This window comes from Electrophorus electricus, chromosome 14, assembly GCF_013358815.1.
Source record: "Electrophorus electricus isolate fEleEle1 chromosome 14, fEleEle1.pri, whole genome shotgun sequence".
NCBI lineage: Eukaryota > Metazoa > Chordata > Actinopteri > Gymnotiformes > Gymnotidae > Electrophorus > Electrophorus electricus.
In genome coordinates this window covers 14,284,185-14,308,045 of record NC_049548.1, presented here as the reverse complement: position 1 = coordinate 14,308,045, position 23,861 = coordinate 14,284,185, and the positions used below count along the sequence as shown (strand labels likewise).

At 41.8% G+C, this 23,861-nt stretch overlaps 3 protein-coding genes across 3 annotated transcripts; all 3 read left to right on the top strand.

Annotated features, from left to right (window-relative positions):
* The first annotated feature begins 2,461 nt into the window (after positions 1-2,461).
* oxld1 (oxidoreductase-like domain containing 1) lies at positions 2,462-4,483 on the top strand. The gene is made up of 2 exons (XM_035533232.1): positions 2,462-2,736; positions 3,095-4,483. The coding sequence occupies exons 1-2, from the start codon at positions 2,701-2,703 to the stop codon at positions 3,476-3,478; spliced, it is 420 nt and encodes a 139-aa protein (XP_035389125.1). The 5' UTR covers positions 2,462-2,700; the 3' UTR covers positions 3,479-4,483.
* Positions 4,484-8,780: 4,297 nt separating this feature from the next.
* Positions 8,781-10,388, top strand: pde6gb (phosphodiesterase 6G, cGMP-specific, rod, gamma, paralog b). The gene is made up of 3 exons (XM_027013084.2): positions 8,781-9,178; positions 9,393-9,433; positions 9,775-10,388. The coding sequence occupies exons 1-3, from the start codon at positions 9,033-9,035 to the stop codon at positions 9,849-9,851; spliced, it is 264 nt and encodes an 87-aa protein (XP_026868885.1). The 5' UTR covers positions 8,781-9,032; the 3' UTR covers positions 9,852-10,388.
* A 1,258-nt stretch (positions 10,389-11,646) lies between these two features.
* Positions 11,647-23,271, top strand: nploc4 (NPL4 homolog, ubiquitin recognition factor). The gene is made up of 17 exons (XM_027013067.2): positions 11,647-11,812; positions 13,359-13,439; positions 15,402-15,511; positions 15,705-15,920; positions 16,081-16,129; positions 16,263-16,357; positions 16,458-16,581; positions 16,760-16,939; positions 17,508-17,594; positions 17,905-17,976; positions 18,110-18,236; positions 18,687-18,847; positions 19,793-19,864; positions 20,638-20,730; positions 20,851-20,970; positions 21,576-21,678; positions 22,448-23,271. Exons 1-17 carry the CDS (start codon positions 11,798-11,800, stop codon positions 22,603-22,605), a joined length of 1,863 nt encoding a protein of 620 aa, XP_026868868.2. The 5' UTR covers positions 11,647-11,797; the 3' UTR covers positions 22,606-23,271.
* The last annotated feature ends 590 nt before the right edge of the window (positions 23,272-23,861 follow it).

The window sequence follows — 23,861 nt, the reverse complement described above, 5'->3', positions numbered from 1 at the left end:
CCCCCCCCCACCACTCCCATTCAAAAAAATAAAAGAATTCCATGTTCCACAAACATTCCACATCAGTGTCAATATACAGAAATCAAAAAGCACACTTAAACACAATTGCACAAGTTTTATCTGAGTTGTGGTTATATTTAAAACTATATTTGGTTATATATTTAAAACACCATTTTAGCAGAATAAATGGCTCTACTATATTCAGACAGACACACCTGGTCACATGATGAGAGATCTCTACATACCATGTGACTATAAGGAGAGCATAGCAACGTACACCCCCAGCACACTGAAAGCAACTACAGATATTTACCTACTTCTCTTCAGATATCAATATCAGTCCCATACAAAGACAGCTCATACTGGCCACAGTGTCCATGGATACGCTTTAGGAATACAGGCTCCATTATTTGTTTAAAGATAACAGCAGAATATTCATTCACCAGAAAACTGTTTGCTCTAATGCGGGTGATGAATAACACTGACATCACAGTATGTTTCTTGGGTAAACACTGGCAAGGTTTTATAGGGATGGAAAATTGCCTGTATGTGTATGTGTTGGAAAATAAAAACTATCTCAGGGCCAACGCCTATAGTCAGAATGCATCAAAAAGTCTCAATTTAGTTTAGAATAAACTTCTCTGAAATGTTTTTTCAAGTCATGATTATAAATGGAAATGACGCTAAAAAGCTTTGTCTGGCCAGATCATTTGAAATATAAGAACAGGTTATTTGAAATTCAAGAACATCTGTCCTTGAATTTCAATCAGTCGCTATATTTTTGGCTGGCCATTGTTATCCCAGCCATAGTTAAACCAGATTGCAGTCAAACGCTACGTTTTCCCTGAGGTCATTTTTAGGTCTGTCATGCCCCGGTCAGCACCTGGTCAGGAATTCAGTCACACCAGCACCAATCAAACTTCACAGCCAGTTCTTCCATCATGATCACCTTCAACCATTCCCAAATAATTTCAATACCTTCACCTGTTCCCTATAACTCTGCTCCTGTTTAACCCCAGTGGGTACCCTTCTCCAGTGCTTCACATCTAGCCTGCAAAGCCTAAAAGCTCAGTGCATTTCCATGTCTTTGGAACCTGACTGCCGACTGCATCTATCAAGCCCTGTGCTGCTTTGTTGTTCTTTAATAAAACCCTGACGTTGTCTGCATCACATGCGTCTCACTCCTGTGTTCAGCAGTGTCACAAGTCTATCACCTCATGTAAAATGTAGGACAACTAAGAAGGTTCGCTGTTTGTTGAGGGCACTATGTAGTGCGTAGGACAAGTGTGACACTGATACCAACTTGCAGCTGGATAATTAGACAGTTAACTCTGCAGGTCCCGGGGCCTCACGAAGCAGCTCGACGTGAACTGCTCAGCTCAAGGGCACAGCGTAAAATCCAGGCGTCAGCATGAGCAGCTGACGTAAGAGCAGCTCATAGGCCCCTGGAGATGTGGCATGTCGTTTCTATGGACATGGTTCTCGAGTATGCACACCTGTGGGAGCTCCTGGCTTCCAATCTCTCAATCTCAAGCACACAAAACAGAGAAGAAAAAAAACAAAAAACAAAACGCTGTGCCATATACAGCATAACAAAGGCATGCCACATCAGTGAGTCTGTATTCTTATTAAAGAACAGTGTGAAGGTGGTTTCACTTCTCTACACATTAGACTAGTCTTTGAATCCACAATTATGTACAGAATGAAATCAGGATTGACTGGAATCTGGTTAAGAGGCTTTTGAGAAGGCTTTGGTAATGAATGTGATTCTCATAGTGACTAACGTAGCTATAGTATTTCAGGTTATCCTATCTCTTGATTGTTCGCATTGGCTCAGCTCTATATGTAAAGATAAACACCTTAAACTTGTGCTGTACATGAGGTCTGCGTTTTTACTCAGGACGCTGCTGGTTTCAGAATGTGCTCTGATCATTCCCTGGTATAGCACATACAAAAAATATATACATAAAATTTTAATGGCTGCAATGTCGACACAAAAAAGGAATTCTGCCTGGTGTAGCTCTAGGGTTATGGTGACAACATGTAAGTTGAAATGTAACTTTTGGGAAACTGATGAGACCTACTTCCTCTGAAGAACTTCCACACCTAGTGCTCATATTTAGGTGTTAATGAAGACCTTGATTATCTGGTTCATGTGCGTTAGATTAATATTAAACCTCACTTGTACAGAACAGGATCTGAACACTCTTGTAGGACAGCATATCCTATTGGAAGTCTGACCTTTTTGGATGTATTATTATTATTATTATTATTATTATTATTATTATTATTTTCACACCATCTGTGAAATCCTGAAAGTGTCTTTATGCCATTGTAGCCAGTAGAGTTTATATAATTATTCAAGACTGCAGGGTATGCTGGTAACGGCATGACAAATGGCTCTAGTCGCTTAAGGACATCTACAGTGAACGTTTGGTATCGCAGCGCACAAACACGGCGGAAGTCCAACCCTCCGAGGTCTTTCACGCATTTACAGCTGCTATAACGCATCTGTTCTTCACACGAAAAACGGCCGTCCGTCACTGCAAAGGTCATAGGTGATAAAAATGGATGCCTCCTGTCCTAAACAAGCCTGCGCTCTGAGATTAAAGTAAAAACATTTCGTACATCGGTACTGGATATTGGATTAATTAACGGTAGACATGACTGTGTGGGCTTTTGTTCTGTTCCTCCTACAGGATGTCTCTTAAAAATACTTCTTCATATTTGCTAAGGGTATGTATCTTAAAATTCGAAAATCAAAACGCCGGGCCTCTGCTTTGTAGTGTAAAATCTCTGGAAATGCTTTCATGCTGCATCGATGGTTGACATTCGTCTTCTGCGGATCTGCCAACCGTGTGTTTACAGCTAAAATAAGCTACAAATAAGTTAGCTAGCAAGCTTCGTAGATTACACCTAGGCACCTAATTGTCCTAGCTGTATATAACACGGAGTCATCTCTTGGCGTTTCATTCCACCTAGATATCGCCATCACGATGAGCAGGTTGTGTTTAAGACGCGCGGTCGTGCACATTCAAGTTGGCCTTGTCGTTGCGTTATTGACCAGCACTAAACACGCCTGCTGTCTCCACAGCTGTACATCCTGTACCCGAGTCCTGCGACTAAGAAGTGCTTGGTCGGTACCACGCTGCCCCAAAGCAGACTTCTACACTGTCTTACTCGTCCCTTGCGGTGCCGAAACCAGGACGAATCTGCCCTGCCATCCTCGGGTCCACGCGCGGGCGGCACTGCGCGGTCTGGACTTTCCGAATCCGCTTGCTCGAGCCCCCCACCCCCTCCCGCGTGCTGCTGCATGAGCGGCTGCCATAACTGCGCGTGGATTGAGTATGCGGAGCAGCTGCTGAAATGCTACAGTGGCGGTGGAGAGAAGGCCCTTGATGCTGTGGAAGAGAATGTTCATGATGAGAACATGAAGACTTACCTTAGAATGGAGATTAGACTGCTCAAAGGCGAATGATTTTTCCTGTCTGTTTTGTGCAGTTCCACAGATAAAACCAGTTTTTATATGTATATAATTGTATGTCGAACCATGTATAGAGAAGGTTTTTTGTAGATATGTGTTGGAGTATTCTTTGGGTCATTGGACCAGAGTTCCTAAAAGGGAATCCGTCATGTGTCAGCACCCAGAGATGAGCGTTTTCTGTAGACAGATCTAGAATCTCAGTTTGAAAATTTGGCTAATGTGGTGTCTCAGGTGAAATGCCTCTACTCTTTACACTGTGCCTGGTGCAACCATAAACATGGTTAAGCATTTATGATATTGCTGTATTATAAGTCCATGTAGTGAGTAAATATATTGCCCATATAAGGCCTTACATTCTGCGCGGTCATAGTCTATCCGGGGATGATGTAAGAGAAAACACCGCTATTTTCCTTTATAAATATTTGTGTGTTTGTGTCTTTAACTGTTAAGATACCTTTTATAAGGATTCAGTACTGCATGCAAAAACCACAAGCATAAATAATGTTTAGGGTCATAACCAGGCTTGCCCTTATTTTAAAATCTGCATGGTACTAAATGGTGGATGTAAGATTTTGTTTTACCTGTAGGCCTTTTAACTTTTAAACTAAATTTGGACACTGGACACCACATGTGTGATTTGATTATAAAACTAAAATAGCATTTTTATTCTCCAAACATTTTTTTCCAGGAAACTTCTAATTGTATTTATTTATTGATATTTATTTATTTATACTGGGATCTACATGCATGGATTGTTTTGTTGTGTGTTGTATTTTTTCCACCTCTGGGGGACTTTATTCAACAACCACCCCGACTCCTCACAAGTCGTTGAAGTTATGTTTTTATTATTTTGTGGGAGACCTCACATTTGGAAAACAATTAAATTCACTACTATTTATGAATAAATATTTCTAATAATTTGTGTTCTGTTTAAAGAATTAAATAGTTTTCAGCATTTTAAGAAAAACTGATAAAGCAAAACTTCATACTGTACCGATACATCCCTTGTCATTTTGTTTGTCTAGTGTGTGTCCACCTAAAATCTCTCACTAATCTTTAATGAAATATATCCCTTAACTAATCTTTAATCACTGATTACTGATAAAAGCCATGTGAATATCTATTTTACAATAGCATCTTGCTGAGTGTCTTGGAGCGTTACCTAGCAGCACGGAATGTTTTGGATGTTCGTTTGTGGTGTACATGGTTACCTTGGCGACAGTGCCACTGATCTGTGTACCCTTAGTCAGCAGGAGCAGCAGTCAGCAGGCGGGGCTGTGCTCCAGCAGCCGGGCTGGATAATCAGCGTGAGCCCTCTGGATAAATGACATAATATGTTATGAGGATGTACAACTACACTACTCCCTATGGACAGATAAGAGAGGGAAATGACATTGACAGAGTTCTGTTAGAGGTTTTCCTTGTAGCTTAAACTGTTGTGTGTCATCACAGTGAGCCTCATGGACTTGCTTCTGGGACCAGACTCATTCTTTACTGTTATAGCCACGTACCTTTTATATTAGTTTCAGTGTAGTTATTGAATAACTAACATTAGTTATTGTACATTATTTACCATCTTAATATTAATTAAGTAATAAGCTTTAAGAGTAAGAGGATATGCAATTTTTTACTGATTAAAGCAGTGCATATTTAGCCTAATCAGGTAAAGTTTTGACACTTAGGATTTAAGCAGGGCTGTCAGACGCCAGCATTGAGACCACACTCAGGCTCAACCCATCATCAACTGACTACGAAGCCCTGCGTGAGCTATCCTGGGACGAAGGAGTGCAAACACTACTCAGCCCAACCATGTGGTTGAGTTGTTGGTGTGTAAACTTCCTGATCTATCACTTGACCTTTTCAGTAGTGCAAAGGACTGCAGTCAGAAATGCAGGAGTCCTCTGGTATTAAGTGTGTTATCAGTACTGATCATTAAATATCAAATGTATCATAGCTGAAGTGTTTGTTAGCATGTTTGGACGTGGAGCATCATTATACACCATTTGGATACGTACATATAGATACGCTGTCACTGCATGTCTCTATACAAAAAATACACATACCGTCAACGCATCTGTTGCAAATAGCAACTGAAAATAAAGAATGTGCATATCAATATAACCCAGGTGCTAAGAACAAAAAAAATAAAGCTTTGAAATATATTTACAGACATTGACAATTCCCAGACAATTCCCGCATAAAATGTCTACTAAATTGTATACTGGATAATTGTATACTGTACATATACACTACACCACTGTACAGAACTGCACATAAACATTACTGCCGACTAGTGGCTCTTGGCCTGGTGCTAAGCTCACGTGTTTGTTGCTAGGGTGAGCCAGGTTCAAAGCTTTTCCTGGTGCCTTCACTTCAAAGTCACCCCGGAAAAGGGTCACAAGTGTTGGCATCAGCTCAGTAATATGAGTTTGATAAACTGTTTAATCAACATTATAATGCTTTCTAATTTACCTAGAACATTTAAAATATCATTTTATCACTGTTGTGACCAATTGCTTTCCTGTACATAAAGACAAATTAATAATTTTGTCACGCACACAGATACAGTTCAGTGAATAGGGCCATAACCCAAACATTTCAGTACCACTGTTTTTCAATAAAAGTATTAGGACACTGTTTAAAATTCAAGGGATGTGTCGCAATATGTGTATGATCTCACATCCACAATTTGTATCCTTTTAATTTCATAGAATTTGCAGAACAGTCAGTGAATGATGGATAAACGTATCAGTCAAAAAATCTGATAAAGTTATGCTTAAGCATACAAAACTCTTCGTTCATACAGCTGAATAATTTATGTACTCAAGTGAGCTATACCTTTGTAGGTGTTACAGATGCATGTATGTTATAGAGGTGTTTATTATCAAAGTACATGCGTGTTATAAAGATATAAAGGTATAGGTTTATTTAAATGAGTTGTTATTAGATTTACATTGACATATGTCTGACAGCAGTCAACAACAAGGCCTTTGATTATAAGTGGAGAGACACAGATGATCAGATAATGAGGCAAAAAAATCAGTGAATTAACCCACAGCCCTGGAGTAGGAGATGCTTTTGTGTTAGTCTGTTATGGAACCAGCCATTGTGTTTTTGTTTGTTTGCATGTACATGTGTTTATATGCTTGTATCAGGAAGCATGAAATACACTCCCACACATGCGTTTTATGTGTTGATGCCCATGGCATAATCCATGCACTAAACATCAGTGTTGGATCTTGGATCACTGCAGTCTGGATTTAACTCAATCTTGTAAAGTGTTCAGTATTGAAGGATGTGTGGCTATGCAGGCCAAGGCTGGAGGGGCCCAACAGATGGGGGCAGTTGCATAACATGACCATGACATGACCATGACATGACCATGACATGACCATGACATGACCATAACATGACCATGACATGACCATGACACGAGCTGATTCAATTTCCCATGTAAGGTATAGTCCTATAGCTGCCAATTCCTTATTTTAATTCATTTTTATTAGACGTGTTGTAGAGCTTTCAATGTTCAGTTTGTATTAGCTCATTAATAAAAGCCTGGTGAGGCCCTTAATGTGTAATGACATCAGAACAGAAATCAACCTTCGTGTTCACTGGATATACAAAAGGCCATTTCTATAGCCTCCTCTAGCTTTCACACCAACACGGATGGCTTTATTTTCTGCTGAAAACAAGGGGTTAAGTGCTGATGTGCTGTAGCCAGGAAACATTAAAAAAGAAAGTCCACACACACAAACACACAGGCACAAAAAAAGACACACAGCATATGGATCGCCATACTGGTATGGGATCTGTGGTGGTAGGCATCTCTCTCGTAATCAGATGATGGGTAAGAGGGTTTAAAAGGTCTGTCAGCCCCATTACATGTCCCTGAGAGAGCCAGAATAGATGCCCACTTCCCCAGTGGCACAGGAAGAGCAGCACTGCAACCACGTTCAGTCACCCACCTGGTGCACAGCTGCAGCGGTGAGTAGAATCCGAGAATTCTGCGGAATATGGCAAATTGAGTAGAATTCTAGAATGCAGTGGAATATGGGATAAGGAAATATGTAAACGTGAGTTATGGGGGGTTTGATATTGCTTGTGGCAGGGTGAAAGGAAACATGCTCGCGATGAATTCTTTCAGTGGAGCTTTTGAATACTGGGTTTTATCAATCAAATGAGTTAGAGTGGCATTGAAGTCTGAGGTGTGAAAACCAGATACAAATGGTTAAGCATGTAAGTATTCAAAAGAGAACAGAGAAAAGATCATTTGCAGGAAAATAGAAATTAAAAAAATTCATTTAGAAATTGTAATAATTATTTTGTGTCAGTGAATAATTTGAAACATCTATTTTACTTTACACATAGTTTCTGAAGAAAAAAGTAAAAGAGGTGGTGGTTTTGAACTTTTTATTAAACAGTTTATATACATCACTGGTGTTACAGATTGTTTATTCATTGCTTAAAGTTCATTCATAGGGTTCACAAAATCCAATCACTACAAATTTGCGTTCATCATCCCAGCTCTTACTGCCAGATTGCACCAAATCATTGATGCGATTCTTGTAACCTTCATATATGCATTCTCATCTTTCCTACACAGCATAAGAATAAGTTCATAATGAGAATGGCTCTCAGTGTCATTTGCACCCTTCTTAGTGCACTTATTCATACGAGAGCCACATCAGATTGAGTCTGAGTGTTTCTCATTGAGGGAGGTCTAAGGACTCAGGTGGTTTTTGTACACTCAGCATGTTCAATCTGTTCTTTACTTAATGAGATTAATCTGTGGGCTTTTTGTCTGTACGCGTAGACTGGTGCACTGCTTTACTTGAGCCCTGGATTACACAACCTGGGTCACCTGTGGCAGCATATTTGTTCAGAGCGCCACCTCATGGAAAGTTCATGCACTGCAGGCTCCCTCTTTGGAATTTGCCAGTTTGTAGGTCCGTGTGTTGCCAACCAGCAAGAGTATTACAGATACAGGTGCATGTCGATGAGGTGTCAAGGTGATAGGAGAATACAGGATGATAGACGAGGCATTGTGAAGGTGTGGGCTGGTAACAGTGCTACTGTGGCTCTTTTCACAGTGTTGGTTTAGTTTAAAAATCCATTTACTTTCTGCAGTGTCTGTGGTGAAGGTTACATGACAAGCTTCACATGTAAACAATATGTTATGACCTTGAAGACATTGTTAATTTTGTGATTTGCATGTTAATCTGTGTCACATGTAACTGTCATGCTGTCAAATTCAGTCAATAAACCCTCTCTTTGTATTCTACCAGTGGCAAACTGAAGCATGTCATCACGGAGAGAGAGCAAATACACAGTGGGCTGAACCAAATCAACCAGCAACAACGATCTACGAAGCACCAAAACACCACTAACACAACTTACACCGCTATTACCAACACCATCAACACCATTAACACCAAAACACCACTAACACCATTGCCACTAACAACACTTACACCACTAACAACACTAATCAAAACACTACCAACTTCACTGACACCACTAACAACACTTACAATATCCACTAACTATGAATCTTGAGGCTCCCAAAACAGAGGTCAAGTCAGCCACTCGTGTAACTGGTGGCCCTGCCACACCACGCAAAGGCCCACCGAAATTCAAACAAAGACAGACTCGCCAGTTCAAGAGCAAACCACCCAAAAAGGGCATCCAGGGGTAAGACTTACAGCTCAACCATTCATATAAAACTGCTTGTTTATATCTTTGGGAAATCTTTGGTTAGCTCCTTTGGCTTTGTCAGTGCTGGTTGTGACACCTGTGGTACTATGGTGAGAATCCTGAAGATATTAAATTTAGTGGGCCCTGTGTATTCAGATCTGTAATTTGTTTGCAATCATATCTGTACCTCTACCTCCACTTGTTCTATTAGGTTCGGAGATGACATCCCAGGAATGGAAGGATTAGGCACTGGTAAGCGCAATTATCTATCTCCCCACTGCATTCCCTACTCACGTGTTCTAGTATCATCTCAACTGACGTCCTTATTCTTAGCCGACCTTGCCTAAAGTCCTTTGGCACGCATTAGAGTTTATAGCACACTAGAACATAAACAACATAAGCAAGATTACCCAGGCTTGGTGCAGTCCTCATGGTAAGCAGCTTAACAATATCAGCACGAGGCTGGGAACACTGAAAAGGTTTCCCGCAGACAACACAGTTCAATCCATGACTGAACGTAGTCTGTGTCTATGAAACCAAATGTGGTTAGAGAGTTTTCCTATGAGTTAATTCTGGTGTGTCTTTACCTGCAGACATCACTGTCATCTGCCCTTGGGAGGCCTTCAGTCACCTGGAGCTGCATGAGCTGGCTCAGTATGGAATCATCTGAGTCCTCCGCCTTCCCATCATCCCTTGCTGTTTTTTAGAGCCCCTTCCCCCTTTTACTATCTTACTATATGGTGGTGACAGTCTCCAGTGGGACTACACATTTAACATATCATTGAATGCATTCAAGAACAGCGATGTTTCTAAAAATGGAAAAATGAGGGGAAAAAAACTCTAAAAAACAAATCTCCTCGCCACCCTTCTCAGATTCTTTCTTTGCTGCAGCCAGATCTGTTTTCAACTCGCTGTACCAGTTGTGGTCCATTTTTTTAGAGGTTTCACCAAAATCTATCTTTACATTTTTTCTTCTTATTTGTCTTATTTCTTCTGCTAACTGATACAGAATGGAATTTGAAAAAAAAACAAACAAACAAACAAAGAAGCATGAACTATTTAATCTGTTTCATTATTGGACCTCAGTACAGTAGAAGAAACTCAATCAGACCTCCAGACCATCTCTTTCCTATTTTCTTTACCAGCTTCTCTTGCCCCCTTTCCTCCTCTTTAGCTTCTTTAACCAAGCCCTCCCTCCTAGCACACACTCAGGGATTGAAATAAAGCTATTTTGAAAGGAAGAAAACTTGAAATCTTCTTTGATCAGTTGTTTGGCTGCTATTGTAATCTTGTTGGCCCCACATGAAATACAGTATCGCCCACCTTTGGAAACTGGCTGACTATAGAAAAGAGCGTGGACTAGACTTTGCAGGACACACAACACAGGCAGAAAGTGAGGCAAACGTGATAGCAATCTAGGATCCAATCAGCGGCAGGCCTACAGCCCTCCAAACTGCAGTATTCAAGTGTGTACTGTATAGTTCAGGTCCCGGCTGACTGTGACTGATACAAGCTGCATTTACACACATTTTACTCACCAGATATCTTGATATGTTTGCATTGAAAGGTCACATGTGTTGTTTACCCATCTGCTATATTTGAGAGATGGCAAACTCACCAAGCATTTTACAACTTAGACATAATGATTGTATGTAATCAGTGACTGGTGTAAACATGTTTCTTCTCCACAGGATAAGGGGAAAATAAAGCTTGAAAAGGTTGAAAAAATATGTTAATTACAAGTGCAAATCTTCCTGATGTAGTCACACTTCACCTTTTTTCAACCAATAACAAATAGTTTCAATAAATCTGCTCATTCCATGTGACCTCTTTGAGCTGAAAATATAGTGTAAAGGGTGAATAGGGTGTAAGGCTCTGAGCTCTGTGATTTCAATGCATCCATAATGATGAAGAGCTGAAATTAGCCATAACAGCTACACTTCCCACCTCTGCTCCACCAACACATAGGGCTGATCTCCTCTGCCACATACTGCTCTGAGCACCCCTGGATATGTTGTTGTTGTTATTATTATTATTATTATTATTATTATTATTATTATTATTATTATTATTATTATTGATATGACACAAACTTTTATTTTGGTTTAAAAACAAACAAACAAAAAACTATGCATACTCTAGTGAATGTTATTATAAGCAACTATGCACTCCAAAATGGATGCAGCTGCCATCTTCATCTCTATGCATTTTGATGCATCTATGCTTTTTTACATCCTTAGTTAACTAACATGTCATTTAATCAAGTAACCAGAGTTTGCACCCCCTCAACAAACACAAGGACCAAAAGGCTGTGATTCAGTATTTTTCAGGGTCCTATTACCTATTTCAAGTAAATAATATTATCGGCATTTCAGTTTCTATATAGTGTGGAGACTTTTGCTTATACGTAAACTTTACGTAGAACTTTAGTTTTGAAAGGCTTCCGGTAATAGGAGGAACTCACCTTTACACTGTCGCTGCGTTCACGGCACCGAACTGAGTTATGGAGTTTTGTCTTGAGCATTCTGTACAGTTTAGAGCTGGTCTTGTAAACGCTGAATTTGCTGCCTGAGTTGTCTGTCGGTGTCAAGAATCGGGATTACGAACCCGATAAACATGGCAGAAAACATGGTAAGCAACCGATTCAGGTATTTTGCCTGTTAGTTTATGGAACGTTAAACTAGCTCGCTAGCTAAGTACTGTATTATGAGTGATGAGGCAGCAGAATTGTTAGCTCGAAGCTAACAAGCTAACCATCGGAACAGTTGCGGGCCCAGCTAACCGCCAACAGACATTAAAATATGAAATTAAATTAACTAAGGAAATGAACAAATTTACTTAAATTGTTCCGAGCTTGTCAGGTTATTCTGCCTGCCACATACTTTACTGCATGTGGAAAATGTCATGGTTGTAACAAAGAGACTGCCAGGTAGCTTGCAGCTGTTAACATCGGTTACACAGACATTTGGACGGTACGTTAGCTAACCTAGCTAGGTGCCTAAGGCTAGATAAACACTTTACTGAGTTGATGTACAAGTCGAGTTCACTCAGTGCTTTAGACAGCTAACCTACCCAGATATCTAGCATGCAAGCAGGTTCGATAACTGACTTAAAATAGTTGAAGTCTGCATTAGCTAACTTATTCTCGGAGGTTTGAACGGCTAAGACGTAGGTAAGGTAATTGGCCGACTAGCTAGCTAGGATACAGGCAGCAAGGGAACTGTGTAACCAATGTCAGGAAAAAAATTTGCTTTTGGTAAAGTAGGTCAGCGAGCTGGTTACGTTGGCGCATCAACCTGATGTCCAGCTAGGCAGCGTTAATGTCATCCGAGTCGCTGTTTCCCAGTCCTGCGTGCACTGGGTGATGTTCACGCATTCTGAGAAACCGTTTTGCTGATCATCTTTAGTTTGTCATTTTAGCTGTCCTAGCTAGCATAGCTACTGTAATTCCAAGAATACTTAAATACTTGACCATTCAAGGTAGCGAGCTTCCAGTGTGAAACCAAGACATATAGGTAAGCTCGCTATCTTAAATAGTTACTTGGTCAACCGATATATATATATATATATATATATATATATATATATATATATATATATATATATATATAGAGAGAGAGAGAGAGAGAGAGAGAGAGAGAGAGAGAGAGAGTGCTAGGATTTCTTGCTGTGTAATGTCCTTTAAGACAAGCAAAGTAAACCTCATTTATGTTGTGTATTAGTGATTGTGGTCTGCATACTATTTACTGGGCAGTACATCAAAAATAACCCTAAACAAAGCTGACTGGACACCTCGCAGTATACAAGTGACCCATCTTCAGCAAGTGCTTCCTTATAATCCAGGATAATTCATTTATTAAGAAGTTCTCAGTGATTCAGTTGGCAGCTGTACTTGTAAAGAGGAGAGTCAGGTTGACTTCCCTTTCCCTGCTTCTGTGAATCACTTGGCTGGCTATGCAGTTGTGGTCAATAATGCTTTAATCAGAAATGAGCTCAAAGCATGAGTCTTTAAACCAGTATCAGGCAAGACGAGGTCAGTGTATTTGCACCTTGTATACACAGTAGCAATTCAAAGTGCTTCACATAACATGTTGGGTAGACCAAGTCTTCTTAATAGGTCTGTGTACCATTGGAAGCATAACAACCTGAAATTCTCCTGATGTTTGTCTACTCGTAGATCATTCGTGTCCAGTCTCCGGAGGGAATGAAAAAAATCAACTCAACCAAGCGGGAGACTGCTGCAGCTTTTCTTAAGAAGGTAAGCACAGTAGTCCCCCCCCCCCCCCACACACACACACACCAAAGTCTTCAGTCAGACTCAGTCTTATAGCTTTGTCCCCTTTTTCATTTTAAAATTACGATAGATCCTTGTCTGTGTGTAACAAAAGTCCTAAGATGTTCTGTTGGACAGCCCAACATTTACCAACTGTCACTTATTTACAAATATGAAAGACTCAAACCATTCTATAAGCAATGGAAAACACATCAACCTCACAGTCTTTGGCCTTTAGGCTCAGCTGACTGAGCATGTGGATTGTTGCTGCACTGGGAAATGAACCCGTCCCAGTCTTACCAGTACAGAAAAGTGGAATTTATCATGTTCACAGACCAGTCTTAGACTTCACTTCCTTTCAATCTGTGGCTTTGTATTTTGTTTTAACACACTGTATCACTTTTTTTAACCACACTGATCGTTATTCCTTAGTACCTCATTTCTGAATAGCTCAGACAGCTGAGCTGAGCCAGGTTCCGCTGCAGGCGCTGAAGAGTGCCAGCAAAGTGCTGCAGTGTGCCTTGACCACGCTCCCTGCTGATGTATTGTTAAGGCTCAGCTGAAAACAGAGATCCACACTGTATAAGCCTACATATGCCGAGCTAGGCTGAACCGATCTAGGGTTCTGCACGTGTGCGCGCGCATACACACACACATACACATACATACATACATGCATGCATACATACATGCATGCATGCATGCATGCATACATACACACACACACACACCTTGCCTCAGCAAAGGGAGGCATGCTGATATCTCAAGGCCAGACAGCTAGCAACTTCTGGAAGCTCACTTCTGATGGAGAGAATGCACTCAATACCACGCTGTCTCATAGTACAATAACGGCCGTTGTCCGAGACATTAGGCAGGCACAGCAACAAGTGAATAATTATAGTGGGCTTGAAAAGCTCCCTCAGGACAGTTCATTTGCTTCTTGCAGTACAACCGCCATTGACATGCTGCCTGTTTTGTTAGAACGAGCTTTACATTTTATTACATTTGGCTCAGCAATGGCAGGTGTGGTTGTAGCTGTGCAGAAGAGGCAGTCTGCTTTAACATAGCACTCTGCATCACTCTGCTATAACACAGCACTCTGTGTTTCATGAAAGATTCATTGCTTGTTGTGAAGTGAGGCCTAAAGTCTTAGATCCTTGGAGAGATCTAGTTTGCTTTTGATGCTGGTCTTATTTCAGTAGGGGCTAAAACGGGCTGGGTGGCACAGGTCTGGCCACGCTGACTTCTTAACAAAGTGCGTGTGCATCTGAGCATCAACCTCACCACCCAGCTCCATAGAGAAGTTATCATTTTCCCAGCCCAGTTTATGTTGACTCTCCTCAAAGTGTTGATAAACATTAGAAAATATGATATTTGGTGTTTTGACTTGTCCAGCCAAGTTTAATTAGATATCAATGAATGATAGATTAGTAAATAATTACTAATGAAATCTTAATGGCATTACATCTCCACTTCCAAAGCTGCTGTTCTTATTGAATTATTTATTTGTAACTGATTCTGTGATTGAAACGGATTGTTTATAGTGCAGCTTATTTTGTAATATCGTGTGCAGATGCCGCATGCAGGAATGCTTCGTGTATATACAGTTAGTTCACTTTTTTACGGGGACTTGAGAGTTTAGCTCTCCTCTCCCTTCTTTGCCTCATCTTGTTTTCTTTTTCTTTGTTCCTTACTTTACTTCTTTTTCATACAGGTTGATGGTCACAATGTGCCATTTTAATCTTATCAACTTGGTCTTTCACACCTTTCACCCTGAACATAAAACAACGTTTGGTTTTGGAATATTGCACTGTCTGTCTAAAAGTATAGATTTAACCTTTTCTGCATTTTGTTCTTGAATAAATTCCTATTTAGGCCTTAATTATATACTTTGAAATGAAAACTTTGGGATGGATAATATGCTAAATTTATGCCCCCTCCCTGCAGGTTGCAAAAGAGTTTGGATTCAACTCGAATGGTTTTTCGGTCTACTTGAACCGCAACAAGACCGGAGAGATCCTTTCTCAGAACAAGACGCTCAGCCTGCTTAAGATCAAGTAAGTCTGTTTGCTACTGGGAATAAGTATCATTTGAGAGATTTCGAGAAGCTGTCTAGAACATTCATTAACGATTCTCCCTGTGTTCGTTAACAATTCTCCCTACATATTCTCGCCTTGTTTGTCTTGGAGGTGTCTTCTTCTTTTTATCTGCTTGTTTCTTTACTTTGTCTTGGTTTCTGTCTTTGCCTAGACATGGAGACATGCTGTTTCTTTTCCCGTCATCATCCAGTCAGTCCAGTGAGAACATGGACACAGCACAGCCCCATTCTTCCTCCTCCTCCTCCTCCTCATCCTCCTCCTCCTCCATGTCTCGATCTCACTCAGCTCCTCAGTTCTCAGAGGATGATATTGACCAGTACTTGTCCAAACAAGAAGGCAAGATCTACAGAAACCGAGATGCCCAACTGTGAGTCTGTCTTCTGCTGCGTGAATCTGTATTTATGTTTATACAACAGCGTCAGCACCTAGTGTGCATTTGAAACATTTTCTGTCCTTTGTAATATCTGATGGAATAAAAAATTGCTCATTGTACCACAGCTTTTAAAGAGAATGCACTTGTGTTTCAGATGTCGTCATGGTCCAATGGGAAAATGCGTACACTGTGTACCTTTAGAGGTAAGTACATAGTCAATAATGCATATTGGAAAGGCTTTTGTTCACATGTAAATTTGACCTTATAATGAGTCATAGTGCGTAGCACAAAGATACCTTGCTCCATTGCAGCTGTTTGGCTTTTCCCACTTCACAGCCTTTTGATGAAGACTACCTGAATCACCTCGATCCACCTGTCAAACACATGTCTTTCCATGCCTATATCCGCAAGCTGACCGGTGGAGCAGACAAGTGAGTCTTTGCACAGGCTTTCGACTTTTCAATGGAAAATGTCGGTCTTCAAGAGACTCTGGAGTCATACGAGACCATCATTTCTCCTCCTCTTACTCAGGGGCAAGTTTGTGGCGTTGGAGAACATCAGCTGTAAGATCAAGTCTGGCTGCGAGGGCCATCTGCCCTGGCCAGAGGGCATCTGCACCAAGTGCCAACCTAGTGCCATCACCCTGAACAGACAGGTACCCCCAGTTCCCTAGCACCATGACTGCACTGGCATTTGCTGAGTCTTTGCAGTGAAATGCAGCTCTGAACTGGATATCCCAATAGTGCTAATAGCTAATTAACGCTAGCTGGGCTCATGTATAACTTTCAGGATGGACGCATGCTAGCCTCTCGGCATTTCATTCCACATTGCAGAAATACAGACATGTGGATAACATCATGTTTGAGAACCACACCATCGCCGACCGTTTCTTGGACTTCTGGAGGAAGACAGGAAACCAGCGGATGGGCTACCTGTACGGCCGCTACACAGAGCACAAGGACATCCCCCTGGGCATCCGCGCTGAAGTGGCTGCCATTTACGAACCGCCACAGGTCAGCTCGACAAACACAAGCACTTATCTGAAATGCTCTTGTCCTTAATCCTGTCGGAAGCTCATAGGGTTGGTTAGAAGCGTGTAGATGAGGCCTCTATGACTCAATGCACCGGTATACAGTATTAATGTTAGTAGTTAATTTTGGAACACTAATAAAGACATTAATCATTTCTTGTTTAATAGCCACTGATGTGTCTGGATTGATGAGCAGTCTTTCCACATTTGTACTGTCTGTTCCATCATGGCTTAGTCAGACACCCTGGCAGCGAGAGATCAAGGACATCGAGAATCTGGTTCCCTCAGTGCACCTGCACTCACATCCTAAAGAGTAAAATGGTGGTCTGCATGGGAGAGTTTGATGTGAAGGCAGTGTCAGAAAGGGTCGCTTAGCCTCACCCCGACAGCTGCCTCTCCTCCTTGCAGCTGCGTTCTTCGGTGTTGTCGTTTCCTGGGTTGGCCCACGTATTCTGCAAATTAATATAAACTATGTGCCTACTTAATACTGCCACCCCTATCCCATATGGTTGAATCCCAGTGGTAATGGCTCCTGTCTGGTTGGGTTTCAGATTGGCACTCAGAACAGCCTGGAACTGATAGACGATCCCAGAGCTGCAGCAGTGGAGGAGATTGCTGCCAAGCTAGGTCTCCGCAAGGTAACCCCGACTCCACTCTCTCTTTCCTCCTGTCCCTCTTTTAGGCTGGCAGGCTCATTCTGGGACCATAACATCACCTAACTTAACCACTATTCTGGCTTGGGTGTCTTGAATCTGGTGACATGACACATTTTGGGCACAGAAAAGCTTATTCCTGACAGGGAGCCCTTCCTGACATTGGCGGCATAATTTGTAGGTGTGGTTAGAGTGTTGCAATTCAAATGCATATCTGCTAACATAGCTGTTTGTTTACTTCCCAAGTTTGTTGTATTATTGTATAAATGGTAATATTAGTTGCTTATGGACCTAGGTGGGGTGGATCTTCACAGACCTGCTATCAGAAGATACAAGAATAGGCACAGTGCGTTACACAAGAAACAAGGTAACACTTCAAATTGCGCGTCTCAAGTAAAACAGCCCGCTAGATTCTTTACTGGACCCAGCCTGGTTCGAGGACAGAGTGAGCAGTACCATGTTATGTGCAAGCTGCAGCCTGTGATTTGTTTCCTGTGTAGGACTCGTACTTCCTGAGCTCTGAAGAGTGCATCACTGCCGGACATTTCCAGAACCAGCACGCCAATCCCTGCCGGCTCTCTCCTGATGGCCATTTTGGATCAAAATTTGTCACAGTAGTCGCAACAGGTGCGTGGTTTCTCTTCTTTATGATGTTATTTGCAGTGAGCTTTCCTTTGCTACGACGGGAGTAGACGCTGTATTTTTACTGTTACTGTTGGTTCTGTTCCTGAAGAGAGAATGCATTCATTTGTGTGCCTTGTAAAATACTTGATGTGCAATTAAATGGGTTATCAGACTATACTAAATGATTGACCTGGATCATCTTGTTTTATTTTTATTTGTTATTCCTAAAACCACATGCCTTTGATTAAAAAAAGCAACAATATAATAAATTGGTGCGGTATTCTGTCCTGCAATGTAAATATAACTCTAATATACATATATACCTTTGTGCCTGTGTGTGTGGGTGTGTGTGTGTGTGTGTGTGTGGGTGTGTGTGGGTGTGTGTGGGGGTGTGTGGGGGTGTGTGGGGGTGTGTGGGGGTGTGTGGGGGTGTGTGGGGGTGTGTGTACGCAGGTGGTCCAGATAACCAAGTGCATTTTGAGGGATATCAGGTGTCTAACCAGTGCATGGCACTGGTGAGGGATGAGTGCTTGCTGCCCTGCCGAGATGCCCCCGAGCTTGGCTACGCCAAAGAGTCCAGCAGTGAGCAGTATGTCCCAGATGTCTTCTATAAGGTGCATGCACACGTGCGCACACACACCCGTTCATGCCAACATGCAGCCTGAGCATATGGAAGCCAAGGCTTTTGTATCCCTTTTGATGAGGCAGACTAAGTGCACGCGCGCACACAGACACCCTCTCACTCACATATTATGTACATATGTGTTTACCAGGCATGCACTTTCATCTCCTCCACATGACACTTGCCATGTCCATGTGCACATGCACAGAACCGTCATGCATCATACTACCACATGTCTTCTATAATCTGTGTGTGACGAAGTTTCTCTGAGACAGGTTAGGAAGGGCCCGTGTTCAGAGGGATCCCTGGTCATGTAAATCCATCCGTCACGGCTGTCTGTTGTGGCTGTCTGTTGTGCCAGTCTGTCTCCTGCTCTAATCCGTCATTCTTCCTTTTGGCATTTTCATTCTGGATGATTGCAAAGTTCAGCTTCAAGCGACTATTTGTTTAGTGAAGTGCAGCAAACCGATGAAATGCATTCCCATACAAATGATTGCGTTTACGGTCAAACTAAGCAGTCCTCTTATATTACTGTAGGTAAGATGTGTTTTATCACAATTCTGAACAGAGGCTCTCGTCTGTTGTTGAGCATCAGTCATCGGTGGTTGAGCATCGGTACAGCTAGACTGGTAAAAACCTGACAGATGGCCCTGCATGTTCTGAACTTGCTGTGAACCTGAAACTGCCAAACTAAGATGAAGTAGGAGATGCGCAGGATTTTTTTTTTTTCCTGCTGCTCATGGTATTTTTAGGATGTGATGCAGTCTGTAGCAGTGTGTGTTGTGGTGCCACAAATAAGCCATAAAGTCCTTAAGACTTTCAACATTTTAAATCTTTTTTTCTTTCATTTCATTATTCATTCTTTTATCGTCTCTCTTCCTCTTTCTTTGTGTATGTTTTCTCTCTTTCTCTGTTTACCTTCTTTCCTTGTATGCAGGATAAAGACAAGTTTGGCAATGACATCACACACTTGGCTCGCCCTCTACCTGTGGAGTACTTAATCATTGACGTGAGTACCAGTGCCTATACCAAATCTCCTCTAGCCTTTAAAATATTCCTCAATTGCATTTATGCTACATAAGACATCTACACACACACACACACACACACACACACACACACACACACACACACACACACACACACACACACCCCTACCTGTTTGTAAAGTGTAATTGAGCTCTTAGGGCTTATGAATGCTGTGGAAAAGCTTCGAATATAGTGAAATAATTAAAAATTTTTAAAGTTTTGAGAAACACTGTAATCACTTTGGGTGTTATTTTACACTCTGTGGGTAAACTAAAGTTAGCGACAGCATGTTCACACCTGCATACAGTAGCTTATGAAAGGAATGCTTTGATGAATTGCACTCATTATTAGTGTTGACTGCAGGGCAGAGGCCTATACGGAAATGAATTAAATCCTTTAGATAGGCTTTGATGGACTGGGGCACTTGTGCCACTCAACTAGCAACTCCAGTCATTCAGTCTCACTCTGCTGGAACTGCCATTAACAGAACAGCACAGTGAGCCATTCATGGGGTAGAACGTGTAGTGAGGAAATGTAGGAAAATTAATTTTGAATATTGTGTGGATCAGTGTTATTAAAATTAAACAAACTGAGTCACACTAAACTTGTGAACTGTGTCTGTGTGTGTGAGGGAGAACGTGTCGTTACTGTGCTCTGATTGCTCTCTCTCTCTGTGTGTGTGTGTGTGTGTGTGTGTGTGTGTGTGTGTGTGTGTGTGCGCGTGTGCGCGCCTGTGTGCGTGTGCGCGCGCAGATCACCACCACCTTTCCTAAAGACCCCGTGTTCACCTTCTCCTCCATGCTCCGCTTCCCCATCGAGAACAGGGATGCACTCGGGGAGACACAGGTAGTCACGCACACACCTCATACACCTCTACCTCGAGCACACAGAAGAAACACATCCTCTCTGGCAAATGCTGCTTAAACCTTTTCCAAAATCATGTGTGTGTGTGTGTCTGTGTGTCAGGACTTCCACAGTCTAGCTACATATCTCTCCCAGTGTTCTTCCTCCTCCTCCTTCCTGGACATTGTCTCTGACTTCCATTTGCTCATCTTCCTCGTCACCAATGACGTCATGCCTTTACGGGTGAGTGTGTTTTTTATTTTGTTTTGTGGGGGTTTTCCAGTTTTCCCCCACAATGCTTGTAGTTTGTGTTTAAGGTTCCAGAACATTTTCGTTTTTAGTGTAATCACAGTAGTGATTTTGGTATTTATCATTACTGTGCCCCTGCTGTGTTTCACAAATGTTCCTCATCTCTACTTTCTCGGGGTAGTTATAACAAATGATTGTAAAAAGACTTTTCCAGCATTATGGGTTTGCGCTTAATCTCAGCCAGGGCTTTTTTGTTTTCCTTTTGTTTTGCTGATGATTTGTTTGCTCTTTTGTTTTGAGGTCATGATGCTCCCTTCTTTGTCCTCTCTCCCTTTGTTGCCTAGGCACACAGTTGTATATGTATACAGTGTTTTGTCCAACAGGTGGCTCTGTAGTTGAGACACTTGTGCACGTCTCAGAGCCCTGCTAATAGTAGCCAGTTAATGTTTCATGGTTTTTGGTGGTGATGACCCTCTGCACATTCATGCAGACATTTTGGGGTCCATGCCTGTGGACCCCTGCCTCCTGTTGTGGGTGCAGCATTGATCATCTTTAAAGAAACTAGAAACTAATATTGAATTTCAACTTTTTGTTCACAGGACAGTATTGGACTCTTGCTAGAGGCTGTGAAGACCTCAAATGAGGAACTGGCACAGACATGGAAGAAGTCTGAGCAGTGGGCCACCATCGAGCAGCTGTGTAGTGAGTGTATCTCCAACTCACTGGAGATTTGGGAAGATTCCTGCGCTTCTGCTGTTATATTTTTTTGTTTGCTTATTTGTCTGTTGATTTGTGAGAGCTTAGGACCCCTTAGATATGAATCACAGAAAATTCATTCTGATTGCCTGATAGTTTAGTCTTTTTCCTGTCATAACTATTGTTTGAGTCGCACAGTCAAATGTATATCGTGTGTGACTTGTGAAAAATACACCAGCCTGGTTCCTCAAAGGTTCTAGCTGTACTTGCCTCACTTCACTGGTTACTAGTGAAATCGTCACTGATTTTTAGCTGCTGCTGCTTGTTTTTGAAGCACTACAAGGATTAGCAGTATAATACATCACTGACTTCATTCACTACACAACAGTCAGGTGTCATCTCTTAAGCAAACCTCTCTGCCAGAGTATCGTTAAAGGCTAATGGTGACAGCGCTTTTCTGGTGCTTGCCCCCAGCCTTGGGAACCATTTTCCATTCACTTGTCACCCTCTGATGTTGTTTTTAGACATACCTGGCCTTTGAGTCTTCCTGAGCTTTTATTGGTTTAGGTTTTGTCCAAGTGCAGTATTTATATTTTGCATGCCTGCTTTTAATGCTGCCTTCATGTTTTATTTGTATTTTCATGTTAATTTATTGCTATCTGTGAGAGTACAATTCCTTGGAATAAGCTGCTCACTGATCAGTCATAGTTGTTTTTACATAAGGCATATAAATGTGATTTGACTAATGAATAAAATCCTTTCCTTCCTCTCTTAGGCACAGTAGGAGGGCAGCAGGCAGGCTCTCTGGACTATGCCATGGGTGGCCCGTCTGTCCCAGCATCCTCCTCTGTCATGTGGTCATGCGTCCACTGCACCTTCATGAACCAGCCGGGCACAGAGCATTGTGAGATGTGCAGCCTTCCCCGCAGTTAAAAGCCCCTATATCCAGTGCTGTGATCACACACCATGCTGGGAGATAGCAGCAGGAGGGGCATGTCCCATTCAGACCACGCCCCTCACCCCACCCCCATTCCAAGCCCTGCCCACTTCTTCCCTGATTGCGCTGGGTTGCGAATGCCAGTGGCGTGCTGAGCTCCACAGCCAGTCGAATGTGCAGAGCTTATGATGGCAGTGTGGTCCTGTAGCCTCTCTACAGTGGCCACACGGCATGCTGGGATTGATTTATGCCGAGGCTCCTCCTTCTCTGCAGTCCAAATTGTCCTGGCGGTAGCGTAGCTTCCTGGACATTGATTAAACTTGCTAAATTTGTTTGTGGAATTTGATTTCTGCACCCCACCTGTTTTCACAACCTTGAAATGTGTTGTGTATATAACATGCAGATAAGGATTGATACTTTTATTTAATTTCAGTGAGGCTTTTCTTTTCCTTTTTTTGGCTCCTTGTTATATGTATATTGCTAGAATTGAATACAGTTTTCTGAAAACTATGATGCTGAAAAAGCCCTTGGAGTTTCACATGATTAAAGATGATACACAATGTTCCGAACAGGTGGATAGCACAGACCCACTCATCTCACCGTAGTTTCCTCAAAGGAGATTAGATTAAAAACACCTATTAAAAGTTGCACAGGCCTCATTATCAGTGATCATATGCCGTTTTCATTGCCATTGATTTATTTTTAGCAAGTTTTAAGGACTTTGGGATTGCTGTGTTGCCTGTGGTTTCTGGGGTGTATTATCAAACTGAATGACAGGGTTTAATATTGGATTTCTGCCTACATTTCTCAGTCTGACATAAAGCTACTTACTTTTTTTCCCTTCACACCATTTTCACATTGCTGTTAGAAAAAGAGAAAATGGTATAAAGAATGGCCGGTGCATTTGGCAGCTTTTGGTAAAGTTCCCACTGACTGAAATTGTGACTGATGGCACCTTCTTCAGTGTTTCGCTCTTTTTTCACTTACCGTCACTGGTCAGAACTTTGGACGGATAGGGATATCATGACGATCTCCAAAGCCTTTTAGCCACTTAACACTGCTTCCTCTTATCTGACCCAGTGTGTCCCAAGTCTGGATAAGATGAAAGGTGAAACATCACTAAGAGTTAAAATGAATGTTAATTAAATTAATCACTTTAAATTTTCTAGCTTGTTGCTGCCTGTGAGGAGCCAAAAGCAAATTGTGTTTGCACCCAACACCAAATGAAAGACAAATTGTGGTGTTTGCACCC

Coding starts and splice junctions, on each gene's coding strand:
- oxld1 (XM_035533232.1), top strand. CDS start 2,701: ATGTCTCTTAAAAATACTTCTTCATATTTGCTAAGG. Junction 2,737..3,094: donor CTTCTTCATATTTGCTAAGG/GTATGTATCTTA, acceptor CTGTCTCCACAG/CTGTACATCCTGTACCCGAG.
- pde6gb (XM_027013084.2), top strand. CDS start 9,033: ATGAATCTTGAGGCTCCCAAAACAGAGGTCAAGTCAGCCACTCGTGTA. Junction 9,179..9,392: donor CCCAAAAAGGGCATCCAGGG/GTAAGACTTACA, acceptor TTGTTCTATTAG/GTTCGGAGATGACATCCCAG. Junction 9,434..9,774: donor AATGGAAGGATTAGGCACTG/GTAAGCGCAATT, acceptor CTTTACCTGCAG/ACATCACTGTCATCTGCCCT.
- nploc4 (XM_027013067.2), top strand. Junction 18,237..18,686: donor TGTCACAGTAGTCGCAACAG/GTGCGTGGTTTC, acceptor GTGTGTACGCAG/GTGGTCCAGATAACCAAGTG. Junction 19,865..20,637: donor TGGAGTACTTAATCATTGAC/GTGAGTACCAGT, acceptor GTGCGCGCGCAG/ATCACCACCACCTTTCCTAA.